This window comes from Pogona vitticeps, chromosome 5 (assembly GCF_051106095.1).
Source record: "Pogona vitticeps strain Pit_001003342236 chromosome 5, PviZW2.1, whole genome shotgun sequence".
In the NCBI taxonomy this organism is placed as follows: domain Eukaryota; kingdom Metazoa; phylum Chordata; class Lepidosauria; order Squamata; family Agamidae; genus Pogona; species Pogona vitticeps.
The window spans coordinates 112,732,721-112,757,972 of NC_135787.1; the positions used below are offsets into that span (position 1 = coordinate 112,732,721).

At 39.1% G+C, this 25,252-nt stretch overlaps 1 protein-coding gene across 6 annotated transcripts in view; it reads left to right on the plus strand.

The window, feature by feature from the left end:
• Positions 1 to 25,252, plus strand: part of HGF (hepatocyte growth factor) — an 83,923-nt gene that overhangs the window by 51,980 nt on the left and 6,691 nt on the right. For 3 of the 6 annotated variants that reach the window (XR_013545659.1, XM_020790006.3, XM_020790008.3), the window contains exons 8-15: positions 1,615 to 1,789; positions 12,264 to 12,391; positions 13,702 to 13,804; positions 15,615 to 15,754; positions 17,845 to 17,877; positions 18,937 to 19,033; positions 21,720 to 21,794; positions 24,455 to 24,598. Coding sequence is in view for 4 of the 6 variants with exons in the window: in XM_020790006.3 (XP_020645665.3) it covers positions 1,615 to 1,789; positions 12,264 to 12,391; positions 13,702 to 13,804; positions 15,615 to 15,754; positions 17,845 to 17,877; positions 18,937 to 19,033; positions 21,720 to 21,794; positions 24,455 to 24,598 (895 nt within the window). In the remaining 2 variants the exon portion in view is untranslated. Of the gene's footprint in view, positions 1 to 1,614; positions 1,790 to 12,263; positions 12,392 to 13,701; positions 13,805 to 15,614; positions 15,755 to 17,844; positions 17,878 to 18,936; positions 19,034 to 21,716; positions 21,795 to 24,454; positions 24,599 to 25,252 lie in introns of all 6 variants that reach the window. The other 3 variants (XR_012087470.2, XM_020790004.3, XM_020790007.3) reach the window with 1 other exon arrangement.

The window sequence follows — 25,252 nt, forward strand, 5'->3', positions numbered from 1 at the left end:
GCTTTTGGAGTATTTAAATAGGGAACTGATTCTTTTTCAAGTTAAGAACTTTTCTCTTCAACCATAATTTTGTGTGACTTTCATATAACTCATCCAGATTCTAAGCCCCCATTGCCCCCCCCCAAAACAATGATCCTTGTTTCTCATTTTCTGTGTGAGAGTAGTTCTTTTGACTCAGGAGGGACTAGTGACTTGAGATGTAAATGGATTTATAATATATCTTGTCTGGCTTGTCTTTTTATGACTGGTGCTAAACAACAAAAAATGCCTACTGATTCCTCCACTTTTGTATGTGCCAGCAGCCTTGACACTGAAATGGTAATCTATGTGCCAGATTAAACTGTAGACCTTGATTGTGTGAACAGATGTGCAGTATAGAGTTGCACTGACTTTATAAATGCTGAGCTGTGGATACTTCACAGCAGGGTGCGTTAACAAAGAGCCTTTACAAGGGCAGGTTGTCTCTTCCCGTATTAGTAGCCTCCTCTTTGGAAGATGGGACTTGTGTCCAAGCAAGAGGCTTGGTGGGCATAGTGTCTAAAGAGAATGTAGTTTGTGTTTTAATTTAGCAATTTCAATTCTTCAGACAGGAATTGTGGTGTTTGTTGATAACCCAGCTCAAGCTGAAGACTGTTTATGTATCAATAAGGACACAGTATTGTTGGAAAGGAAGCAAAAAAGTTACAAATGCCCTGTTATTAATCCATTCCAAGTCTGCTTCTATGTCTGAGGAAGTGGACTTGTCCACAAAAGCTCACATTGAAATATGGCACTGAGTCTTTAAAGTGTCACGACCTTTTTTGTCTTTATTTTTAATTTTTTCTTTTGGTTTTGATAAAATAAAATAATTACAGATCTACATTACGGCATAGAATAAAACCTAAATAGCTACAGAACTGCAGAAAACACAGATTTGCTTATGGTGGAAGTTAATTTCAAATTTGGGTCAATGGAATTGTTGTGTTTCGGAATCCCACCAGTTTTATATTAGGCTTCGACACTCCCCCATGCATAAAATGTATACCGATTTTGGCATAATGTGTTTCCTATTATTTACATTTTTGTTTCATTTCCCATTGGCTGAAATATATTGTATTGATTTTTTCATGGACCAAGGCTGTTTGCTTATATTTTCCTTCCTGAAATGTACTGCAAGCTCTGACCTGGTGCAGATCTCAGGAAACTGCATTTTGTTGCATTACTAGAATTGGGAAGTACAGAATGGGTATTTTTACAGCCAAATATGAAACCAGTGGATTTTCTTTCCATCCTTAGTAGCCAGAGCTGATCGACAAAACGGCATTTTAAAAAAGAGGATTCCATCAACTTATCAAAGATATGATCCATATAACTAACAACCGTTTTCTCTGTACAGAAGCAGTGTTCTTACAACTATCAGGCTAAAAGCAAATGGGTGGCCATCAGCTTCATGTACCATTTATGAACTTACAGTGGTTTGTGGATAGCTTTTGTTGGCCTTCCTCCACCATGGTTTTAAAGTTTTTAGCAACTATTTCCTTGGGATCCTGATATCATTTTTGAGTGACCTCTAGGAATAAGTGAATGATCTGAAGTTCTGAGATTGATGATGTGTCTTTTTTTTCTTCTTCTTAGCTCAGCATGTGATGAACAACTCTGTATCAGTAACTGAGACAACAGAGTGCATCAGTGGACAAGGAGAAGACTACCGTGGTACTGTGAGCACTATCTGGAGTGGGGTTGAATGCCAACGATGGGACTCCCAGACTCCTCATAAACACAACTTCACGCAAGAGAACTTTAAATGCAAGTGAGTAGAGTCTTGTGGAAGAATCTGTTTCAATATTAGGGATGTATGATGATCCTGTGAGTAATATGAGTAAGCTGAAGATTTATATTATCACTGTTGTGACCCACAGAAGTATTATGAATTTTCATATTGGTTCAACACAGTTTGAAAATCGCGAGCCTTGAGGTGTGTGGTGTTTTGAAAAATTGTTTTCTGTCATTTTAAAGTCTATTTCTTTGGATTCATAGTTGTATTTGGGAAGTGCTGAGCACACTGTCTTGAATCTGATTCCTGAATGCTCCACGTACAGTGACAAATTTCATGAATTTCTAAGTGACTGTCTTTGCAAATCTCTGGATTCCTTTTCTTATGCTGGGTTGGAACCATGGTGGGATTTCATGTTTTATTCTTCTTGAGCATGCAGCTACTCACACTGCATCTTGCGAACTGGCAATTTTTTGGGTAATGGGTGAAAAATATGGTCTTGATCACAATTGTTGGGGAGAAGCCATCTGGAAGAGGAGCTAAACTGTAATTTGAGTTTATGGATCATGATGTTGTTGGCCTTGGACACCAAGCATCCCACCGTCTTCAGCCTTCTGTAACTGTGGGGAAAGCAGTTGCTTCCTCTTTCCTTCACCTGGTCCTTATTCTGAAGAATGCTCTTATGCTGTGGAATCTAGTTGAAATGGTGCAAGCCCCAGCATCAATTCTTCCCCTCCCAATTAGGATTGCTGCTGTTTATGGAAGCTTTGGTTATGTGGAACCACCATCCTCTGCAGTGGTCATTCTTCAGCTCTTATAAATGATCAACCATATCCATTGAAACACTTCAGTCACCAGTCTATAATCCTAAGCCTTCAGATCCTAAACCAGCTTCGTCTCATTGGCAAGAATCTCATTTTGGGGTAAGTGATCTTGGATTAATAATTTGTAATGATTTTGTGCAGTTGTGGTGATTCCACAAAGCAGAGCAGTGAACAGTGTGTGTTTTGTTTGTTTTTGCCACTTGCAGAATTCAAATTGTTGGTTTTGAGATGCTGCCCTTTGTACAAATTCAAGTATAGGTATTAATGCCTGGAAAATATATGGGTTACCTGCAAAACAAGACTACATATTTCCAACCTGGAAATACATAATAAATATTATATCTTTCATTTTAGTTAACCTTGGTTTCCAAGGATCTGGTTTGGGTATGGGCAACAAAAACTATGAAACCTGGGGACTGTGTGCAACAAAGAGTAAATGAAGGTGCACTGTGGGTGTTTTGCCTTCAAGTTCTCTGTGAAATAATACGTTTTCTTGTGCTTGTGTAGAAGATTCCATAATCTTCTAAAACTGTACTGAAGCATTTTGATAAGAGCTTTCTGTTCCACACAGTCTACTTGTACACTCCAAAATTTCCACATTCCTTGTCATCCACCGCTAAGGCTATGGATGAGATCGCCATCAGCTTTCCTCCACTTGCTGAGTGACTCATTCTTCTTGTAGATAGTTTGTTCTGCCTTGTGTTTTTTTCCATATTCTAGTTTTTCTTCATAAAACCGATAGGAAAATTAAAATACTTTTCTCCCATTGTTTCTGTGCTTGTCAGGGCTTTCTAAAAACTTCTTTGCAGCACCAAAGCCTCTTTTCAAAATAATGGGCAAATTGCGGTTCTAAAACTGTACCCACCGACAGCCACTCCTGATGCTGTAGGGAACTTCATAATATGCAGGCAAGCAAGCATAGCTTACTGATCATCTCACAAGACAGACTAAAGAGGGATGCTAGACGTGGGAGCCTTGCTCTGGGAAAAAGTCGGAGGCAATCACCAAACAGCAGCCATTAAAATGGCTCTATGAAAGGCCTCCTCCATCTTTGTCTTTTCTCACAGTGTCCTCTAAAAGTACATCACCTCAGGGTACCGTACATTCTCTGATGGTGTCAGTGGTTGAGATACTGACAGCATCAGTACTTAGAAGCCATACTTCTAGAGCAAATGCAAGAAAAAACTTTTTGACAATTCCAGGTGTCAGCTCTGACACTTAGAATGCACATTCTGGATGAGTTATTTTGATCCCCACACACTCCTCCATCAGTTGAGCTTGCTATTCTCCAGTGAGGGTTCACACTTTTCCCATGTCCATTCTGTCTCTCCTTTTTTATAATGGCCCTGTGTTTGCTGTATTCCATGACACATACAGCCTAGCAGTTTGAAAGCAAGTAAATGCAAGTAGATAAATAGGTACCACCACGGTGGGAAGGTAACAGCATTCCGTGTGTAAGTCGCACTGGCCATGTGACCACAGAAAAGGTCTTCGGACAAACGCTGGCTCTACAGCTTGGAGACAGGGATGAGCACCGCGCCCTAGAGTTGGACACGACTGGACTAAATGTCAAGGGGAACCTTTATCTTTAAGTACATACATGCACAGCAAGGTATGGGGATGGGCTCCTTCCCAAATACTTCAGCTCAGCTTTGGAAGATTCTTGAATGCCTGTGCAAGTGCAGGAAAACTTATGGTGTGAGTTCATTGACAATTGTTTGAAAAATCACAGATATAAATAAGCAATCTGTTCTTCTTCATGGTCGCCCACACTAATGAGAGGACAGAAAATACATCATTTTCTTCCTGTACAGAGAGAGAGTGGCCTAGGAGTGGTTCCAGATTAGAGATGGGACTGCATACATTTCCCTCACCCCCAGACCAGCTGGGTCACTTATCTCACCTCTTCGCTGAGGAGGCAGGACTGGGGATTCTTCCTGCGCAGCCAATGAGTGGTCTGCTGCTGGGGGAGGCAGGGATGGAAAGCCTGGGCTTGTGCCTAGATTGGAGCACCATCTGAGACAAAGGACCCTGGTGGTATGCAACAAAAGGTTAGTGGCCCAGCTCGTCCAGAGGGGGAAAAGGGTATGCACAGCACCTGTGGTGCTGCACTGATGAATTTCATCATTGGGAACCAAATTCATTTGGTCTCATCACTACTCCATAGCTTAAAAAGCCAACATAAAAGCTAGGGAGGATAGAGAAGTCAGTGTTAAAATTTGCTACTTTGTGTATTCACAGCTTTTATTATATAGTACGGCAGTGACTGACTGGAAAACTGTCACCAAGAGCAATTGAAAACAAATTTAATATGCTTATCCTGTTGGTATTTTTTTCCTGTAGGGTGCATTATGTAGCAGGAAGAAGCATTCTACTTTTGTATCACCTGCACAATTTGTCCAGGATGTGAGCGACAGGATCCAAGTGCTATCCTTGCTTGAAACACCCACTGTTTCTCTCTGGGAAAATTACGTTCTTGTAACACTCAGCATCCTGCACGTGTAGGTTCAACCACCAATTTCCAGATAAGGAATAACCAAATGTGATTGGGGCACTGATACAGAGAAATATACTGTTACAGAGGTTGGAATGTTATGCATTGTTAGACTAAACTTTCCATAATAATTTTGGATGATTTGTTAGTATGTTTCAGTAGTACAAGAGAACAGGTGTTATGGAAGATTTTCTCATGATAGCTGGGACTCTCTCTCCACTTTCTGGTATACAACACTCATTAGAATTTTTTGAGTTGATACCTTCCAGATGCAGATGTAGATAGAAAATCAGCTTGGAGAAGATGGTACTTTACAAAACACATAAACATAGAATAAGAGTTTTAGCTAAAATCATTTGGTACCGTTATACATCCGGTGGTCTCCTATATTGAATTATGGGAATTTTATTTATTTATTTTATTTATATGCCACATTTTTCCCAGCTCACAACAATTAAAATTATACAGTAAAGTGGTGCTGTGGGCTAAACCGCAGAAGCCTGTGCTGCAGCAGTTGTAAGATCGAATCCACGTGACGGAGTAAGTTCCCGCCACTTTGTCCCAGCTCCTTGTCAACCTAGCAGTTCGAAAGCATGCAAATGCGAGTAGATAAATAGGTACCACCTCGGTGGGAAGGTAAAACGGTGCTCCCTAGTCACGCTGGCCACGTGACAACGGAAACTGTCTTCGCACAAGCGCTGGTTCTACGGCTTGAAAACGGGATGAGCACTGCCCCCTAGAGTCAGACATGACTGGACTGAAAATGTCAAGGGGAACCTTTACCTTTATCTTAGCAATTTAAAAATACCACACAAAGCTATATATTAAAAACAATTAAACACTGATGAAGGTTAAAAAGAAATTTGAAAACATTTAACTAATTTAAAAATATCTACATTTCAAAAAGAGAGCATTTTTAAGACACTTATCATTTAAAAGCCTGCCTGCAAAGGAAGATCTTTGCCTAATGATGGAAAGACAAGAGGGGAGGGGATCCATCTCAGGGCAATGCATTCCAAAGCCTGGGAGGAACCATTGAGAAGGCCCTCTCTTGTGTCCTCATCAAATGAGTTCGGGAAAGTAGGGAAACTGTGAAGCCTCCCCAAAAAATCTTAAAAGCCAAGTAGGCCCGTATGAGTTGATTCAGTCTCATAAAATTAGTGGATCTGCCATTTGTTCCTAGGTATCTGTTTGCTTTGGATAGACTCTGCTTATGTATTTGTAAACTAGCAGAAAATTTCACAGATGTTTTTAAAGTGTCCAGTATATTCTAATTTAGCGAAAAACAGAGAACTAGTGCTGCCCACAAAGTTTCTTTTTATTGACTTTGAGTTTGTGATAGACAGTACTTTTGGTGGATAGAATCAAACTAGAATTCAGGAGATCTGGGTTCAAACACCTGCCTGGCCTTTAAACCCTCTAAGGGTCAGCATAAGTTGGAAGCAGCTTGATGCCACATACAATTGCCACATATCCAGTGTGATCATGGGTGCTAGTTTATTAAATAGGCTTACTCCTAGGTGGGTATCTGTGGGATTGTTATAGTTTAGTTGTCTTCAGACTCATGTTTCTTACTCTTATGTTTATATAAGTACGGAGAAACTGGTTAGAATAATCTGCAGCCCGATACAGTCCTTTCATTATGGCCAATTGCCTCCCCACCCCTTTCCCCCCTCACTTTTAAACTTGAAGTTTTTTACAGAGGTATTTGTGTAAAGTAGTATTCACTGTGGGACCAGTTGTTATTGATGACTAGGTAATGACTGGCATAGGAGAAACCCCTTATGCCCAATTGCTACCTAAATTACCAGTTGGGATGCTGTTCATCCTTTGTGACTGGAAGTAAGTCACCGGCACAAAAAACGCTGCTCTCTCCACATTGTTTTGGCACTATTTTAAGATCCTGCACCTTACACAAACCCTCTCCAGGTAAATTTTCTGTGGGTCTGTGCTAAAAATACATCCATAGGTAAATGCCTTCTGTTCAGGTTTTGATGGAGTTATAACGCATGGGCTCAATCAGAGTGCTTGATACAGTTGGCTGTTGTCATGGTGCCAGTCAGGTACAGTGGTACATGGATCGCACCATCTCCCATCAGACGATGTAGTGTCAGTTTTTTCTGTGCTAATCCTTGTTCTCACAGAGCCCTAATGATTTAAAGAAACAGGCTTTTCCATGTCCTTTGCTTCTTGCTCTTTCAGCTCCTTCAACCCTACAACAGCCCGGAGAACTCTTAAGTAATCATATACAATTAAATCTTGGGAGAACTCCCAGGGTTCTGCTTGCAGGAGCAAGCACTGTGTTTCATTTGTTGTTGCTTCTGTATACATCTTGGCAGCACTGCCATCTCTGCATGTTGTCTGGCTCGCACATTAACTTGCAGTGTTGGCACACATTCTTGTGACACTGTCTGTAAGATGTCGCAGCAGCACATAGATACTGGGCCAGGAAAAAAGGGACGGCAAGAAGTTACATTGCTGGGTTGACCATGGAAATTGAATCCATTACCTTCTCATGTTTTAACTCATGTTTTAAAAAGATTGATTTGTTATACCGTATGACTGTGTGGTAGTAACAGATCCTTTACTGTACTGTATGTGGACTTAATTGTAATTATTCTGTATTATATTTATCATCTCAATATGTGTCAGAAGACTATTTTAGCAACAGAATGAGGGTCAATCTTATAATGTTTGTACAGCAATGTTAATAAATGCATTATTATGGTTTCAGTTTTCTTTTGTGTATTATGTGCATGTACATTTTGAACATCAGGTAGATATTTGCTTGGGTAATGCTGACATGAGGTGCTGTACAGCAGTGGTCCCCAACCTTGGGCCTCCAGATGTTCTTGGACTTCAACTCCCAGAAATCTTGGCCAGCAGAGGTGGTGGTGAAGGCTTCTGGGAGTGGTAATCCAAGAACACCTGGAGGCCCAAGTTTGGTGACCACTGCTGTACAGCATCTGATAGTTGCCTGGATTCTCCAACAAGTGGTTACTGTCCCAGATGCCTTATCAGGGCTGAAAAATCCACTGAAAGTGGTTGTCTTAAACACAGTTAACTGAAACCTACCCCTGAGTAGCCATGTATGGTAGTGCATTTTGGGCTAAAATGTGAAAGGAAGGCCTGTGGGAAACGGTCCCAACTTGGAGAGAGTAGCATGTAGCTCACATGGGGCAGCACAGCAAAAAGTGAAGATGGAACTTTTTTAAATTTAAAAATAATCTATTGATGTTTAATAGTTATCTTCTTAAAAAAAAAAGAATATGTTACACAGCGCTTATTTTTATGAGCACTGTTAATAGTATTTTAGTAATATTTCCAACTTAGTACTTTAAATTTTTATTTAAATTTTGTTACAGTTAGCCTTAAAATGGCAAAATGACCCAGTGGCCCAAAATCTCCCATAATGGCCCCTTTATCAACAGTTTTGAAAACAATGAGTAAATGTTACTTGTTATATCCACTCCTCAGAAGCACTTTTCTTACCACTCATTGGCCAGAATCCTGTTGTCCAGCTACACAAAAGGAGTAACTTTTGAAAGCGGGCTGCTGCAAATTAGGAAATCTCTATAGTCATTATCTGCTGCTTGCTGAGTTGCAGAACTGGGCATGCAACACATAATGCCAGCAAAGGTTTATTAAATTACACCAATTCACTTCCAAAAGTTATAGCTTTTCCATAACTGTGCAACAGGATTTCACTCATTGTACTACGTATTTATTAAAAACATAATGACATTAAGCCGGAGTACATGAAGAGTAACATTGCAGGTAATATCATTGTTCCTAGTGTATTATTTTTGGGTGAGGGAAGGTGGAAGTTCAGTTGAAAAATATGGGACAATTTCCCCCACCATTTTGTTTGTGAAGCCATAAGCTTCACACAAGAAGCTTTTTCAAGGGAGACGAAAGAGCAAAGCTTAATTCTCCCCACAACTATGTGCACACCTCTGTTTTATTTGCCCCAAGGGTACATTCAAGGGGAAATGTGTTGGCAAGGTGCAAAGACACTGTTTAGCCCACACCCCACCATGTCCATGATTACTTTTTGGTAGGAGAACAGTTAGTACTCTAATTTGTCCATCTCTGGAAAAAGATGGCTATGGACATACTTTTAAAAATAGCATCTCAATTGCTCTGTAAGGATAGTTGACTTGATACTGTTCGTTGAACATGTTATCCAAGATTTTCCTGATCAAAACCAGCACTACTCCCAACATTACTGATAGAGCAGCTATTGTGAAATCTAGTGGGGTTCATGAGAAGGGTTATGGTAGCAGAAAGATGGGTATATTCCTCTGTTTGATTGAGTATCATTGCTTGGAAATAAGTTCCCTTAAACTCAGTATGAACTCTGAGAAACCAGACTTCAAAATGGTGGTGTCTGAATGTCAGACCAAACCTCCCAACTTGGAGGCTTACATTCAGTTTACAGAATTAGGTTGATAGTCTTTCAGTTCTGTCCATATCTATTGAAGCTCCCACAGTTTTCGGGGGGGGGGACTTTTTTCTCCAGAGAGTATGTATCACGGTCTAAAAAGTTGGAATAAGGATTTTAAAAATTTCTTGGAAGCCTTGGGACTTTTATTGTAAACATTACCCTGCTACAACTAGTCAGGGTGGGAAAAAGTTATTTCAAGAGTTCAGCCAAATATGTTTAACAACATGCTTTTAAAGAGAAGCATACTTAAAGCTGAATAATCTTCTCCCACTACCACTGTAGCAAGCCAATATTCATAAATTTTATGAAAGCAGCACTAATATGTAATATTTTCTATAAATTTTTTCCTTCTAAGCCCCTTGAACCCACTTAGGAAGAATGTTAATGATCTGGTCCTGTAGCGTTTTTGCACACCAAACATTGTCCTTGAGTTCTAATTAAGTGCTTTGAAAGATCAAGCCACATTTGCTGTATAGTTATTTTCTTTAGGAAATTGCTGTGGTTTTAGTACTGTCATTTTACTAGAGAATTGGGGAAACTTAATTGCTGTGTCCTATTTGATTTGTATATTTCTTATGATGTTATTTTCTATCATTAAGAAAAAATAAAGCAAACTTCCTGACGTTCCATGTCCTTAATCTAAACCATTCATTCATATGTGGCTGCAAAAAACAACCCATATTCAATAGAATAATATTTTTTCTTTGTAAAATAGGAAAACAACAATAATTGTTTGTATATAAGCTTATTGCATCATTCAGTGACACACAGTAATGCAACATTATCTTTTATCCTTTTCATCTCTGCTTTGTACTGTAATTAATGTAAAACTGTGAAGATTGGAATAAACACATTTTTCTAAATATGCAAATACTTTGATTTGTTTGTAGTTGTGATGTTCCAAATATCAGCTAAAAGGATTGAAAGGAGGCACATGATTTGTATCTTTATGTTTAATGCATGAAACCATGGGCTTAAAAAGTTTGAGGAACACTTGTGTAAATAATGAGAAAATCAAACGTGAACACAACATAGGAATTTCAGAAGCCTTGAAAATTGTGATGGTCTTGTGACTTTGAGCACTGGTTTTGTTGCCTGCTTCAGGTAAAATGAAACGCAAGTAGGGAAATATGTCAGAAGCAGTCTCTCATCTCTGTCTTGGACTGATAGAAATGTTTTATATTAATAAAAATGCCAGGCACACACTTAAAATCTATGGATAGTTATCAAATATTGTTCCAGATGGTGAAAAAAGCTCTTTGAAACTGAAGACTCTATTTAACTTGAGAGGAGTATTCAAGGGAATGGAGAGCAACACTTGCTTTTTGAGAGGCTGACGGTTTAATTCAAACCAAGACTGTTTTAAAGAGACTCCCCAATGGTTAGACCCCAATTTAAATGGTAACACCTGTATAGAATTTCTGGTCACATTTCTCATGCTCATAGGTTTCAGTTTCCTAATTAAATCAGTGATAAAACCCTGCTTGTATAACCAGATAGATCTATTATGAGATGGGTGAGTTGGTATTGTTGTCATAAGGCTGGAAGTGTGGATTTCTAAGAGACTTCAGCTGGATCTGATACTTGTTTATCTGAAAGTCTGCAGTAGGCAAAATATGTTTGGAGCAACCATTACGGTGGTTTCCAAGCTGTTTTTCCTGCCTGAAAATAGCCTTACGTGCAGCTATGCCTGCATTTCATGAGAAAACATAGCAAATGAAAGCACAAGTTACCTTCAACTTGACAATGTCCACTTTCATTACATTATGTGTGTTCATGTGCACACCTTTTGCTGCCCCTTAATCTTTTGAATTCAACGTTTAGTGGGTTTTTTGTACAGTGGTGCCTCGCTTAATAAGCGCACCGCAGAACGACGAAATCGCATAGCGATGAGGTATTTGCGATCGCAAATGCGATCGCATACTGATGGCCCCTATGGGCAAAACTCGCATTGCGAAGATCGGTAAGCGTTTCGCTTACCGATCTTCGCATTGCGATGTCGGGGGAACAGCTGATCGGCGGTTCCAAAATGGCCATCGGAAGCCCCAAAATGGCCGCGCGCAGCGTTTTCGCGCCCTGCCCTCGCTTACCGAGGGCACAAAAATGGCTGCCGGACCCTGGAAACATTGCTGAACGGTGAGTTTTTTGCCCATTTGGAACGCATTAAACGATGTTTAATGCATTCCAATGGGCTTCCCGTTCCGTACAGCGATGTTTTCACACAGCGAGGGTTAATCCGGAACGGATTAACCTCGCTATGCGAGGCACCACTGTATTTGTTTGTTTGTTTGTTTGTTTGTTTGATTGATTGATTGATTGATTGATTGATTGATTGATTGATTGATTGATTGATTGATTGATTGATTTATACCCCGCCCATCTGGTCTATTCAACCACTCTAGGTGGCTTACAACATGACATAAAAATAAAACCCAATAGTAAATAAAACATCCAAGAACAAATTACAATACAAAATGAAGTATGAAATAGTTAGAAAGAATAAAAGAAAGTCAAGTACTGACAGGAGGGAAGGCCTGAATATACATCCATGTTTTTAATTGGCTTTTAAAAGTGCCCAGCGTAAAAAAAAAGCCAGTACTTTTTGCCATCAGAAGTAACACCGTGATATTGGGTAACTTTTGTTATTGCCAGTTTACAGCAAGAAAGGCAATGGAAATGAGCAACAATGTGCCGGCCGGATGCTAACATGTCATCTCCTCCTCCTCCTCCTCTTCTTCTTTGTAGAGACTTAAGAGAGAACTACTGCCGAAATCCCAATGGACAGGAGGCACCCTGGTGTTTTACTACAAACCCAGAGATTCGCACTGGGTATTGCTCTCAAATACCGAAATGCAATGTGCCGAGCAAGCAAGGTAACTGCTTGGGCATCAGAACTTTCTAAAGAAATGTGTAGGATGCATATCCTTAAAGTTTCCCAGAGTGATGTGTTTGTACACTCTCTTTCTGATAGGTATATAATGGGATAATTTTTGCTAAGTCTCTCGCAGCACAAAAGCTGTAGCAAAAATTTAGATATTATGTGTACACAGTTTTTAATTTGTGCTACAGCCCCCTTCCGCATCTCATTCTCCGCTTTTGTTGAGACCATGGCAAAACATTTTTCAGCCAGCAAGGAAGAAAAAGAAAAGAAAGAAAAGACAAAAAAAAAAAAGAAAGAAAGAAAAAGGATTCACACTCTTAAATCCAGTTCCCGCAGCCCTAACTTGTTGTCCATCTGCCTGCACTACAAATGTCTGTGACTGCACAATCTATCTTAGAGACTCAGATTCGTGACAACAAAAGGCTATGTCCCATTTTCTTACATGACCTGTGAATCTACTTCACTGCTAGTAGTAGTAGGACAGCAGTGCAATGGCCCAAATTCTGTTGCTTGGCAGAGTAAATTGCAGTAGAGTAGGCCCATTTGAATCCATGGAACTTGTGGAGAAGTTGACTCATCAATTTCACATTGATTCAATGGACTTACTTTAGGACAATTTACTGTGCTAAGCAACAGGATTTGGGCCACTGTAAAATGCCAGTATGTAAAATATTCATAGCACTTGCAAAGTTCCAAAGTGTTCATTCATGTTGGTCTGTTCATCATCCTCAATGAAATCAACCACAGTTTTATGTCTCTAAGAAGGGAATATTCTGAGAATTGGAACGTGCTTGTCATTAGTCTTGTCACGGGAGTGAGGAGCTCCAGCGTTTTTCTGTCTTTGCCAAAACTGTAGACCTCTTGTTAGCTAACTAAATTTCCATTCCGTAGTATACAGAAAACATCTGGATTTAAATGGCAAAGCTGAGGATACATTGGCAGTTTTTAGATAGGTTAATGCATTGGCTGACCTTGTCAAGTTCGCAGTCAACATATTACCATTTAAATGGAAATGTTTCTGTACATCTGTAGTAGATGGCAAGAGCAAGTTAGTTAGTTACAAACCACGCATTTATATCTTGAACACAAACATTGCTGTATTCCAACAGATGAAATTTCTTTCAATGATATATTTACTGGCTTACTTTTTCCATGTATTGTCTTAGCACTACTCTATATTTTAAAACTTTGTCTTTAATTAACAGAATATTTAGAATGTCCTTTTCCCCACTTCACAGTGGTGTCAATGGTATTTCAGTTGCCTTTTTTAAAACCATTTCCCAATGTACCTTTTTAATTTAGATTGCTATCAAGGGAATGGGTCAAATTATAAGGGAGATTTAGCCCGGACCCGGTTTGGCTTAACTTGCTCTCCATGGAATCAAAATTTTCAAGATTTAATGCGGTACGTGCAACTTCATTAAGATTTTCTATCTTAATTTAATACAAAATATTTCAGCAAGTTGTTCAAGTGGCCTTTGTGTTACAGTAATGATTTTCTTTTAAAAAACTGTCTCCAAATGTATCCTTTTTTCCCTTCTTCATCAAATTATTATTTCTAGTGGAATGAGAATTCCTCAGTGAATAAGTGCACGCAAAGAATTACATGCAAAGTAGTACAAAATAAGGTGTCCTTTAGGGAAAATGTATGGCATTATGCACTTATGCACAAATATCTTTGGAAAGGGAAAAAAAACCTCACAGTTCAGTAATAGAAGTAGGATGGGTCAAGAGTATCTGTGGGATTCTGAGAAGCATAATGACCAAATTCTCTTGTCCAACTTAATGAGGAAATGACATCACCATAGTGATAGATCACCCCTGAATAGAATCCCTACTGTGATTTAGGTGGCTTTGCATGTGGTGTGAAATCCAAGCAGATATGCTTGAATTAATTAGTTGCTAATAAGGCACAACTACAAACAATTTCAACAAGAAAAAACGATAGAAGATGGCAAAAATAAAAAAAATGATGTGGTTTCAGAAAAAGCCCAGAAAAGACCTGAAAACAAAACAGGACATGTATAAGAAATGGAAGGGAGGCCTGGCTACAAAGGAAGAGTACAGACAAGCAGCAAAGAATTGCAGGGGTGGTGTTAGGCAGGCAAAAGCTGAGAATGAGCTGATGTTATCAAGAGATGCTAAAAGCAACAACAACATTTTTCAGGAACATGCATAGCAAAAGACAGAGAAAAGAAACAGTGCTTCAGCTACTCGGTGGTGATGGGGAAATGTTAAAAGATGACAAAGAAAAGTCAGAAGTGCTCAATTCCTATTTCAGATGGGTCTTCTCCCAAAAGGCAGTCTATGACCTATGCAAATGTGAAGTACAAAGGGAGGGGATAGGATTGCAACTTAAGAATGATGAACAGATTGGCAAGGGATACCTTACTACTTTGAATGAGTTCCCCAGAGCCCAATGCACTGTATCTAAGAGTACTGAAGGAACTCGCTGAAGAACTCTCAAAAACACTACTATTGTCTGGAAATCATAGAGTGTCATATGATTGGAGGGCTAACATTGTCCCTTATCTTTGAAAAAGGAGGAACTGGAGAATTACAGACTAGTCAGCCTGACATCAATCCCAGGGAAAATTCTGTAGCAGATTATAAAGCAATCACTCTGCAAGTACTCTGCAAGTACCTTGAAAACAATGCTGTAATAACTAGAAGCTGACATGGATGTATCAAAAACAAATCCTGCAAAACTAATTTTATCTCATTCTTGATTAAGTAACCTCTCTGGTAGATGGAGGGAATGCTGTAGATGTAATATATCTTGACTTCAGCAAAGCCTTCGACAAAGTGTCCCACAATATTTTGATTATCAAGCTATTCTGATTATCAGGTTGGATAGAAGAAAATGTCAGGTGGATACACAGTTGGTTATAGAGTTATACTCAGAGAGTGTTTATCATGGCTCCTTCTCAAGCAGTGTGATGTGTCTGTGAAAAAGGCAAATGCTATATAAGGATGCTTTAACAGACCTCATCTAGAGTACTATGTCCAGTAGTAGATGCCGCACTTGAAGAACGATGCCAACAAGGTGGTGAGTGCTCCAATATTGGAGGCAGAGGACAATCATCTGCCATATCTGTTTTGATACCATCATTGAGCACGGGGTTGGACTGGCAGATCAAATCTGAAATCCATAAATATAATAAATACTGTTGATTAAAATACAATGACATCATGGGTACCTGTTTTTCTTCCAGGCATCTGCCACTATACAGAGACCTAGAGATTAGCAAACTCAAGGAAAACTATTGTCGCAATCCAGACGATGATGCTCATGGACCTTGGTGTTATACAAGTGATCCTCAAATCCCTTGGGATTATTGCCCCATATCAAGATGTACGTGCTCAAGAAATGTTGGGATGTGGTCATTACGAAGCTATTTGAGGTTTCTTAATGACAATAGATAACATGTCGTGCTTTTTGTCTTGTTTTAACATCTTACTTCTGTTGGTTGATTGTTTATTTGCAATCTTGAATGACATTCTTTAGAAAGTAGGCTGGGTACAAACCCGTAAATAGATAGATAGGTATTAGCCTATAGTGTCCCTGATGTGTGGCCATTGGCCGGGGAGGGGTGTGGGGAGAGGAGGAAGTCTCCACACTTTCATGATGGTGGGAATGGGGGAGAAATGTGGAATGAAAGGCATTGTCTATTTAACTTACTAGCATTTTGGAGACAAAAGGAAGCCAGCAGAGTCTTTTGTGTACTGATCAAATACTTTCCATTAATTGAAACTTAACAGTTATTGATCCAGTTAAACCAGCATTTGGAGAACTGTGGCTGGGTTTCCCATTGCTCTTCTTTCATACCATTGCTCTCTCTGGCATCTCTAGATATGAAAGTGGCTTGATTATTTGGCAAGTATATATCAGACAAAAACAAAGGAAAATTAAAGAAGACAAAACTATTATGGCACCTTAAATACTAATTGCTATATTTTAATGTGAGATTTTGTGGACAGGTCCACTTCCTCGATTATTTTGCAAGTAGTTACCAATTTGATGAATTCCACTCCTTAAGTAACTTTATTTTCTTTTGTAAGTATTAAAAGAGTACCTATGTGGAGAGGCACTCGCCCATATACTTTGAAACAATTTTGCAGTTGCTGTGAATATTTGGGGATCAGATTAAATACATTACTTCCCATGGTTACTCACTATCCTATAAATATTATGGGTATTAGTTAATAATCACACCCAAATGTGTGCATCAACTGAGATCCTTTTGCTTTGTTACACAGGTGGAAGCAAACATTCACTCACTCCCAGAAAGAAATTGAAGAGTCACCACTGGGATTCTCAGGGATACTCATGCATGCTGAAGAATTCCAGTGGGGACTCTTTAATTGCTGGCTGGAATCAAGTAAATGTTACACCATTTGGCTTTTGCCTACGTGACAAACCAACAGGATTTCAGCTACTGAATTGTATTTCTGGGAATTTATTTCAGCTCTTCCAAGATATAAACTTATGGAAGTCTGAAAACTAGCATATACATTTGCTTATTGATTGTGACAGAATGCAAATAACTAACATATATACTGCAGAAGAACATTTATGGTATCTACATGTCTGAAAAATAATTCATGCAGCACTCCAGTATGACATAAATGGAAAGAAAAGATTGTGAAGTGTATTGTGTAATTTTGGTGTGGGTGAATTTTTTACTGCTACCACAAGTACACTTGAGCAGGAAAACCACATCCTCTGTGCTTTAGATCTCTGGCTTCAGTTTTGTATTGTGGATCATCTGTCATTTTGGTAGATTGCTCATCTGAATGAAGATGGATAGAAAGTCTACATTAGTCTTAATTAGATCAATGTAGATGGAATTAGAGCTTGGTAGAACATCTCAAATGTTACATGATCAGATACGTACAGTCAAGAGAAAATTTCTGAAGAGTTTTGGTTTGCATTTGCAATGGGTAAAATAATTTGGAGGGCTTGGAGGAAATATGTTGGGGTCAGCAGTGAGGATCAGAGAAACACTGACAACCTATCATAAATCAAACTTTTCTTTAGCACTGGGTCAATGTTAAAATGGGGTTTAGTTCCCAGATAATTCTCATGTCTCAGTCCCAACCCCCTCCTCTCACCCTCTCCACCATTCTCCCATCCATGTTCTACAATGTGTATTGGGAATGACATTCAACTGAGCTTCCACAGAATTTTTATTCCTTCAACCTTAACTGTAAAATACACACCATGCTTCCTTTCTTGCTGTATCTCCCAGACTTCATGAGAGACCTAGAAGTTGTAAAACTGAGTTTTATATACTGCGGGCTGGCTAACACTATGGTCATAAAAGGGAGCCATTGCAATTTGGTGGTCTGCTGTATACAGTTTTCTCAAATATTTAATAGTCGTAAATGGAGTGGCTGTAATAAGACTAATTTCTATGTGATTATCCTTTGTTGTCTGTCTAGGTGAAGATGATGTAACACCAAGCAGTTCAAATCGTAAGTAATGCTTATATAAATTGGATATGTCAATCCCATTTTGATATGCTAGCTTCCCCCACCCCAGCCCTTCATATTTGGTGGGCATGTCTTAGGGCTAAAAAAATGTTCTGGCAAATGTCTATTTTGCCATTTAAAATGTTTTCCCTTCAGTGATATGATCTCCTTTATTTTGCATATCTCAACAATCATGCAAAAGAAGCTGCATGACTCTAAAGTTGTGTCATGTTTCTGACCTTAACATGATTTTAGAATCAGACATCTTTCATTATCTGAGATAGAACTGTTTTCAGATATGGGATCATCATCTTGTCTAGTGCGGTTCTTAGGTCCTATTCAGAAAGCATTTATAGGTAGTTGGCCATTAACATAGTGCAGATCTTGGTCTTTGGTTTGTAATCCTTTCCCTGTTCTCTACAAGAGCCATGTCACACTTGCTAGCTGTTGCCTAGGTGGTTATGAAAAATCTAACAGTGGAAAGAATACTTGATAAATCCCTCATTTTCCAGCTCTTATTAAGCTACCCTGACATGATGAAACACTTGAATAGGAATTTTAAAGTCTCACAGGATTTCTTGTCTTCAACCAAGAGTGAGGCAAAGAAGTCTTTCTTCCTCTTCAAGTTTTCTATAATACACACAAAATGTTAAAGTGTATTTTCCCTTCAAGATGCAAAATACATGCACATGGACACACATAGATCAAGATGGAGGTACTGGCTGGTTGCTAAGAGAGACACAGACAATGTATTTCAAATTCTAGTTTGGGCATTCTATGCAATTAACACACTTTGTGCAGTTGTGAACCCACATAGTTTTAACAAAACATTATTTTTGCTATTTCAAGAACTCTGTTTAGAGAACTAGAACACCCTCTTTGTTAGTGAGAAGAAGACTGTTGCATTGTATGTGATATTGAGAGAAGCAAGAATTTGTGTCTTTGAAAATGACCCTCAGATTTTTTGTGTGGACTAAAGAATAGCTGGGGGCAAAATTTTCTCCTTTTTAGATCTACAGTGCAGTACAATATAATTTAACACATTATAAATAATTCTTTCAGCTAATGTCATTCCATGTGCCTCAACAAAACAATTGAGAGTTGTTAATGGAAACCCAGCTCAACCTGACAAGGCATGGATGGTTAGTTTGAAAGACAGGTAAGACTCTGCATATGTTACCTTATATTGGGTCCTGGCAGCATTCCAAAGCTAAATGCCAGATTCTGCACTTTAGTAGGTTCTTAGCCCTTGTAAATGCTCAGTTTCTAACATCAGAGTGCATGAAATATAGACCCTTTACATTCTTTCTACAAGAAGGCATTTATACCCTCATAAACTAGTTTTCAAACCTGGGCATGCAGTATTGCAGTTTTTGCTCAGCCTGTTCTTGGGGTTGACTAGAGGTCTACCTAGGCTAAGATGGCAATACCCATATTCCAGTTATGCCATGCATTTACCTTTCTTAAAGCAGGAAATAAAAGAGAGAGAGAGAGAGAGAGAGAGAGAGAGAGAGGAAATGGTGGGTTACCTGAAGAAATATAAAACAATTTTCATCCTGCCAAGATATATGGAGGTAAAAGAGCATACAACTATGCCTAAAACTTTAAAATATGATAATATCTTAGTTTGTTTGGTGATACAAACAAGGTTTGTGGCCCCAGATGAAGTCACTTCACGTTTCCCTTTGAGTGAGATGGAAAAGTAGCCAGGTTTGTTTCTTACTTTGGAGTGAGAAAGTACGTTTTTTGTATTTCAACAAACCAGGATATGAAGCTCAGTTTAAAACATGGCCCCATGTACTGGCTTGTTTGGAAGTTTTTAACCATAGTTGCCTTGTTCAGAAGTAATGTGAAATTATGATTAATTAATTTTTTTCTTGTTTCTTTCCTGGTTCATGTGAAGGTAAAAACCAACGTTTTTACATGTGGGCACTATTAGGCATTTGATTTGAATGAGATTTTGTAAACATTAGACATTCTTCAATGTCATTTCAGCCCCTAAGCAACCAAGAACTTAAGAGTTATAATCTGAGCAAAACCTGCAGTTCAGTCTTAAACATGTCCTCACAAAAGTAACTTCCATTGTTATCTACGCTATGGGGCTTAATTTAGAAAATTGCCAGCTTTAGACCTGCTCATACCTCCCACCTTCAGTTATAAAATTTTCAGGACGTTTCCTATGTCCTTTATCAATTGGTTCTGAACAGAGCCCTTGTTTTTAATTTTGGCATTCATGCTGATTCTTCTTACTGGGAAATCCTTGTGAGGTCCAGCAGCCGAAATGTGTAGACTCTTTAGCTGTGACAAGTCACATTGCCCGGGATGCACCATGAGGAGATTAGTCTGCATTGCACTCCCCAATGGCTGATCATCCTAATTCTGACTGTGGGTATGTCCCACAACCTTTACCTCACATTGCGATGGAAAGCCCTCTTAGAACGTCCCCTGGCTCCCTGCATGAACTACATCTTCTTGAGGGAACTGCTGCTCAATGGTTCAATGATTTAGATATCTACCCTTAGGCTTAGTCACTCTAGCAACTGCTCATACGTAATTTATTTCACTAAATAACGATTTTTCCCTACCTTATAGCTCTCCTATCTTGTTTAATAATTTTTTTCTTTTTCTTTTTGTTAAGTAATATGGTTATATGTATTTTATTGTTTTATTCTTATGTTGTTAGCCGCCTAGAGTGGTCCTCACACGACCAGATAGGCGGGATATAAATTAAATAAATAAATAAATAAATAAATAAATAAATAAATAATTATTCACTATTCGTATTGGGCATTTAAAAACTCTCATAGAATTTATTCTTTTTAAGAGTTTACATTTTATACATATTTTATATTGTCTTTGTGAAGTCCTACACACTAATGCTGTATTCTGCTATGCTGTACAAAACCAAGATATACCAAGATCCAAGTCTATAGAGCCTGTGTCCTGAGCACACTCCTGTACTGCAGTGAGTCCTTGATCCTTTGTGCACGGCAGCAGAAGAAGCTGAACACGTTCCATATGCGTTGTGTCTGACACATTTTTTTTTGGCATCACCTGGCAGGACAAAGTTCCAAATAGAGTAGTCCTAGATCAAACTGGAATTTTCAGCATGTATACATTACTGAAACAGAAACATCTACGTTGGCTTGGGCATGTTCATGTTATGAGAATGGCTGATGGTCGGATTCCAAAATATCTCCTGTATGGAGAATTAGTGCAGGGAAATCGCCCCAGAGGGAGACCACAGATGCGATACAAGGATATCTGCAAGCGGGATCTGACGGCCTTAGGAATGGACCTCAACAGACGGGAAACCTTGACATTTGACCGTTCAGCCTGGAGGCAGGCGGTGCATCATGGCCTCTCCCAATTTGAAGAGACCCTTTTCCAGCAGGCTGAGGCAAAGAGGCAGTCACGAAAGCAGCAAAATCAGGGAGCTGGACAGGGGACAGATTGTATTTGTCTTCAGTGTGGAAGGGATTGTTGCTCTTGAGTTGGCCTTCTCAGCCACACTAGATGCTGTTCCAAGTCCTCTATTCCAGTGGTCCCCAACCTTGGGCCTCCTGATATTCTTGGACTACAACTCCAAAAAGCCTACACCACCACCTCTGCTGGCCAGGATTTCTGGGAGTTGAAGTCCAAGAACATCTGGACGCCCAAGGTTGGGGACCACTGCTCTATTCAGAGCACGTTACCATAGTGTCTCAAAACTGAAGGATGCCTACCTGTACGAAACAAATATATAAAAAGTATATTGCAATTTTAACTGTTTCATAAAACCAAAATGTAGTGATTAATGATAGTTAGGACTGGAAGTAACTATTCAATTTTTTTTTGCTCAGCAGAGGCAGACATTTCTGCGGAGGTACACTGGTGAAGGAAGACTGGGTCCTGACAGCAAAGCAGTGCTTTCCTTCTCGGTATAGTAACTTTTACTAGCGAGGCTATTATGTGAAAAAATAAGTTTAACATATGAAGAATCTATGAGATACATTTCTTTCTTTTTACAAGTTAACATGTTTTGTAGAACGGCACCATTGTATCTTACTATAAAACTTGTTGTTTTATAGATACCATCAACAACACACAATTGGCGGTAGAAAGAATAAATCCTTCACAGGTTTCCAAAATTTTTGTTCACCTAGTGTTCTAGATGCAGCCCCGGAATTCTTAAGATTTACGGCCATAAACTACATTGGCCTTTCAACATTCTTTGAAATATACTGTGGATATGTTGAGCAGTTATTAGATGTAGAGATGTCGCCTTTTCTTGCCATGACAATACCATCGTCACCATTTTCTGCTACTAGAAATTGAGAATTTTATTTGAAATTGGCAGTGTCATAATGATGGGCATTAATTCAACTGCTTTCTTAGTAGTGGTGCTCTCCTTGTGAAATGTCCTCCTGCAGGAGGTTGAGCAGAAACCCTCCCTTTGTACCTTTCAAAAGCTCTTGGACACAGAACTTTTTAGGGCAGCTCTTTCAGAGGCTCTCCCCAGTTAATTAGGACAGAGGAGGAAGAAGGGGATGAATTATATGATGTGAAGCTGTTATTTTGCTGGTTAACTTTTCTTGTTGCCTATTTGTAGGACAGTTTGATGTGTTCTAGTAATTTTATAATTTATGTTTATAATTTATAGTCTTTGTTGTACACTGCCGAGAGTAGTGCTCTTGCTAGATGGGCAGTATATAAATTGAATAAATAAATGATATTGTGTAACATAAACATGGGTAACATAAATATATGTGAGACAGAATACAGTGGTGCCTCGCTAGACAATTACCTTGCAAAACGGTTTATTCACAAGACAATGTGTTTTTGCGATCGCTATAGTGCTTCTCAAAACGGTTTTCCCTATGGGCGATTTTCGCTGGATGATGTTTTGGTCCGTGCTTGGCAAGATGGTTCCCCCCCCCCATTTTTCACAAGATGACGATTTTGACAGCTAGGTCCGCGACTCGCAAAACAGTTTTTTAAGGGGCCGATTTTCACAAGATAGCGATTTTGACAGCTGGTCTGCACTTCACAAAATGGTTTCTCTATGGGCGATTTTCGCGAGACGATGACTATTTTCCCCATTGGAATGCTTTAAATGGATTTCAGTGCATTCCAATGGGGAACCGCATTTCACAAGACGATGTTTTCACTAAATAGCGATTTTCACGGAACGAATTAACATTGTCTTGCGAGGCACCACTGTATATATGATAAGGTTGCGCCAGCCAAAATCCTGTTGCATAGTGTAGTAAATTACACTAAAGTGAGCCTTTTGAATCAATGGGGATTTAGTGAGTCAACTCATCTGCATGTTTCATGGATTCAAATAACCTACTCTGTGTCCGACTTTAGCTTAGTAATTTGCAATTAGAATTGGCCCATTTGAATCCATGGAGGTTAATGGTGGAATTTACTCACTAAATCCCCAGTGTTTCAATAGGCCTATTCTAGTGTGATTTACTACATGAAGTGATAGGATTCTGGCCACTATAAAGTTCCAGTTCTAACTCTAGAAATAAGATGCTGATATTTCATCATGTCTTAGAATCTTTTCAACGTTTTTAAAAAGCGAACTCAAGATTGTTCTCTGATGAGTTTATCATTCACAACTACTGTGCATGATGACACTTAGAACGATTCCCACCTAATAAAACAGACATACATGTTCTTTGTTTTTATTTGAAATCTCTAAGATCACTTGGTGGACCTTCATTAATAAGCTGTCATTTATTATTCTGGGGTATAGATATACTTATTTAATTTAGTACAGAGGTATAGATGAAAATTGGAATAAAGGGTGCTTCCAGGCAAAGGGAGCAAAAGGCTTTTTGTGCTTACTCCTGCTGTTCCTTCCAAATATTTTTTTAACCCAATAAGAGAAAAGATTGAATAAGCAGTGGAAAGACACAAGAGGGTTACAAACTGAAGACATCAGTATCTAGATGCTTTTCCAGATATCTGTGATGGAGGCAGGGTGACTGCACAGATATAAAATCACCCCAGTGTTTGTCTGCCAACTCCAAGTAACTATGATTCTGCCCTTGCACTCTAAGTCTGTGTCAGAGCAGTATCACTAATTGCAGCCTGAGAGTGTGTGTGTATCTATCTATTACTTCTTTTATTTCAGACATTTAATGTCGGGTAGTTAGGTCATTGTTATTGTCCGTAGCTGTAAATCACTTACAGTAGTGCTTGGCAGTATATAAATGCATGAAAGAAAGAAATAGAGCCTAAAGTGATGCAGGGAGGATTAGATGGATAGGAAAGAAGTGTAACAACATGATGCTTCACACCGATCTCTTAGCTCAAGGATAACATGTGGCTCTCCAGATGTTGGATTTGTAATTCCTGACATTCATCACCGTTAATTACAGCTGTTGGGAACTCAAGGCCAGCAACATCTAGACAGCCACACATTCAACACTGCCGCATTTTAGCTACCTTTCAAAAAAGACTCCAGCCATCTAACTTAGTATTTTTTAACACAGTGAAGGACTAGCATTTAACTCATGTATGATGTTGACTGTTTTTATATTGAACCATATATATAGTGTGTGTGTGTGAAATTTGTTTTCTTTAGGTATAACCTCAATGACTATCAAGCCTGGCTTGGAATACATAATGTTGAAAGAGCACATGAAGAGGAGCGTAAGCAGGTTCTGAATATCTCCCAGCTGGTGGATGGCCCCAAAGGATCAGATCTGGTTTTACTGAAGCTTTCCAGGTCAGTCTTAGTCATGCTAACATTTTTTGCAGGTCTTCCCACCTCCACCCAGCCACAGACTTTTCCTTGTTCCCTCTGAAGTCAATATGCCTAGAGTTCTTCCCATCAGACTTGGGCCTGGTGTGAAGCTGTACTATTGAAAAGGGGGTAAGGATATGATCTGAGGGAACATAGGGTATAGGAAGTGTCCGATCTCATGTGCTACCCCTGTTCTGCCCACAATACTGCTCATTCTTATATGTTCATGGTAGATATTGATAGTGTAGTAAGTAACCTGCATTGTACCAGCATAGTGGGTTTTCTGTTGAATCCTGTATTCCAGAGCTGGGGTGGGGGTGGGGTAGAACGTGCCATTCAGATATAATTGGATTGCAACTCCTTTCAGCCCTAATTAGCACAGCCAGTGGGGAAGGATGAGGGGGTTGCAATAGAGCAACATCCGGAAGGCCACATCTAACCCACCCCTGCTGAAGTTTCTTAGCTGGTATGATTTATATCTATACAGTACATCTGTTAATGAAAATAAATGCAAGACTTCAGCATGTGGACTTCAGAAAGTTAAAATCAAAATATAATTAAGAGGCGTTCACTGAAACAGGAGCTTTAAAAGAGAATATGTGAATTCATTTGATCTGATTATAGAAACTGCCAGAT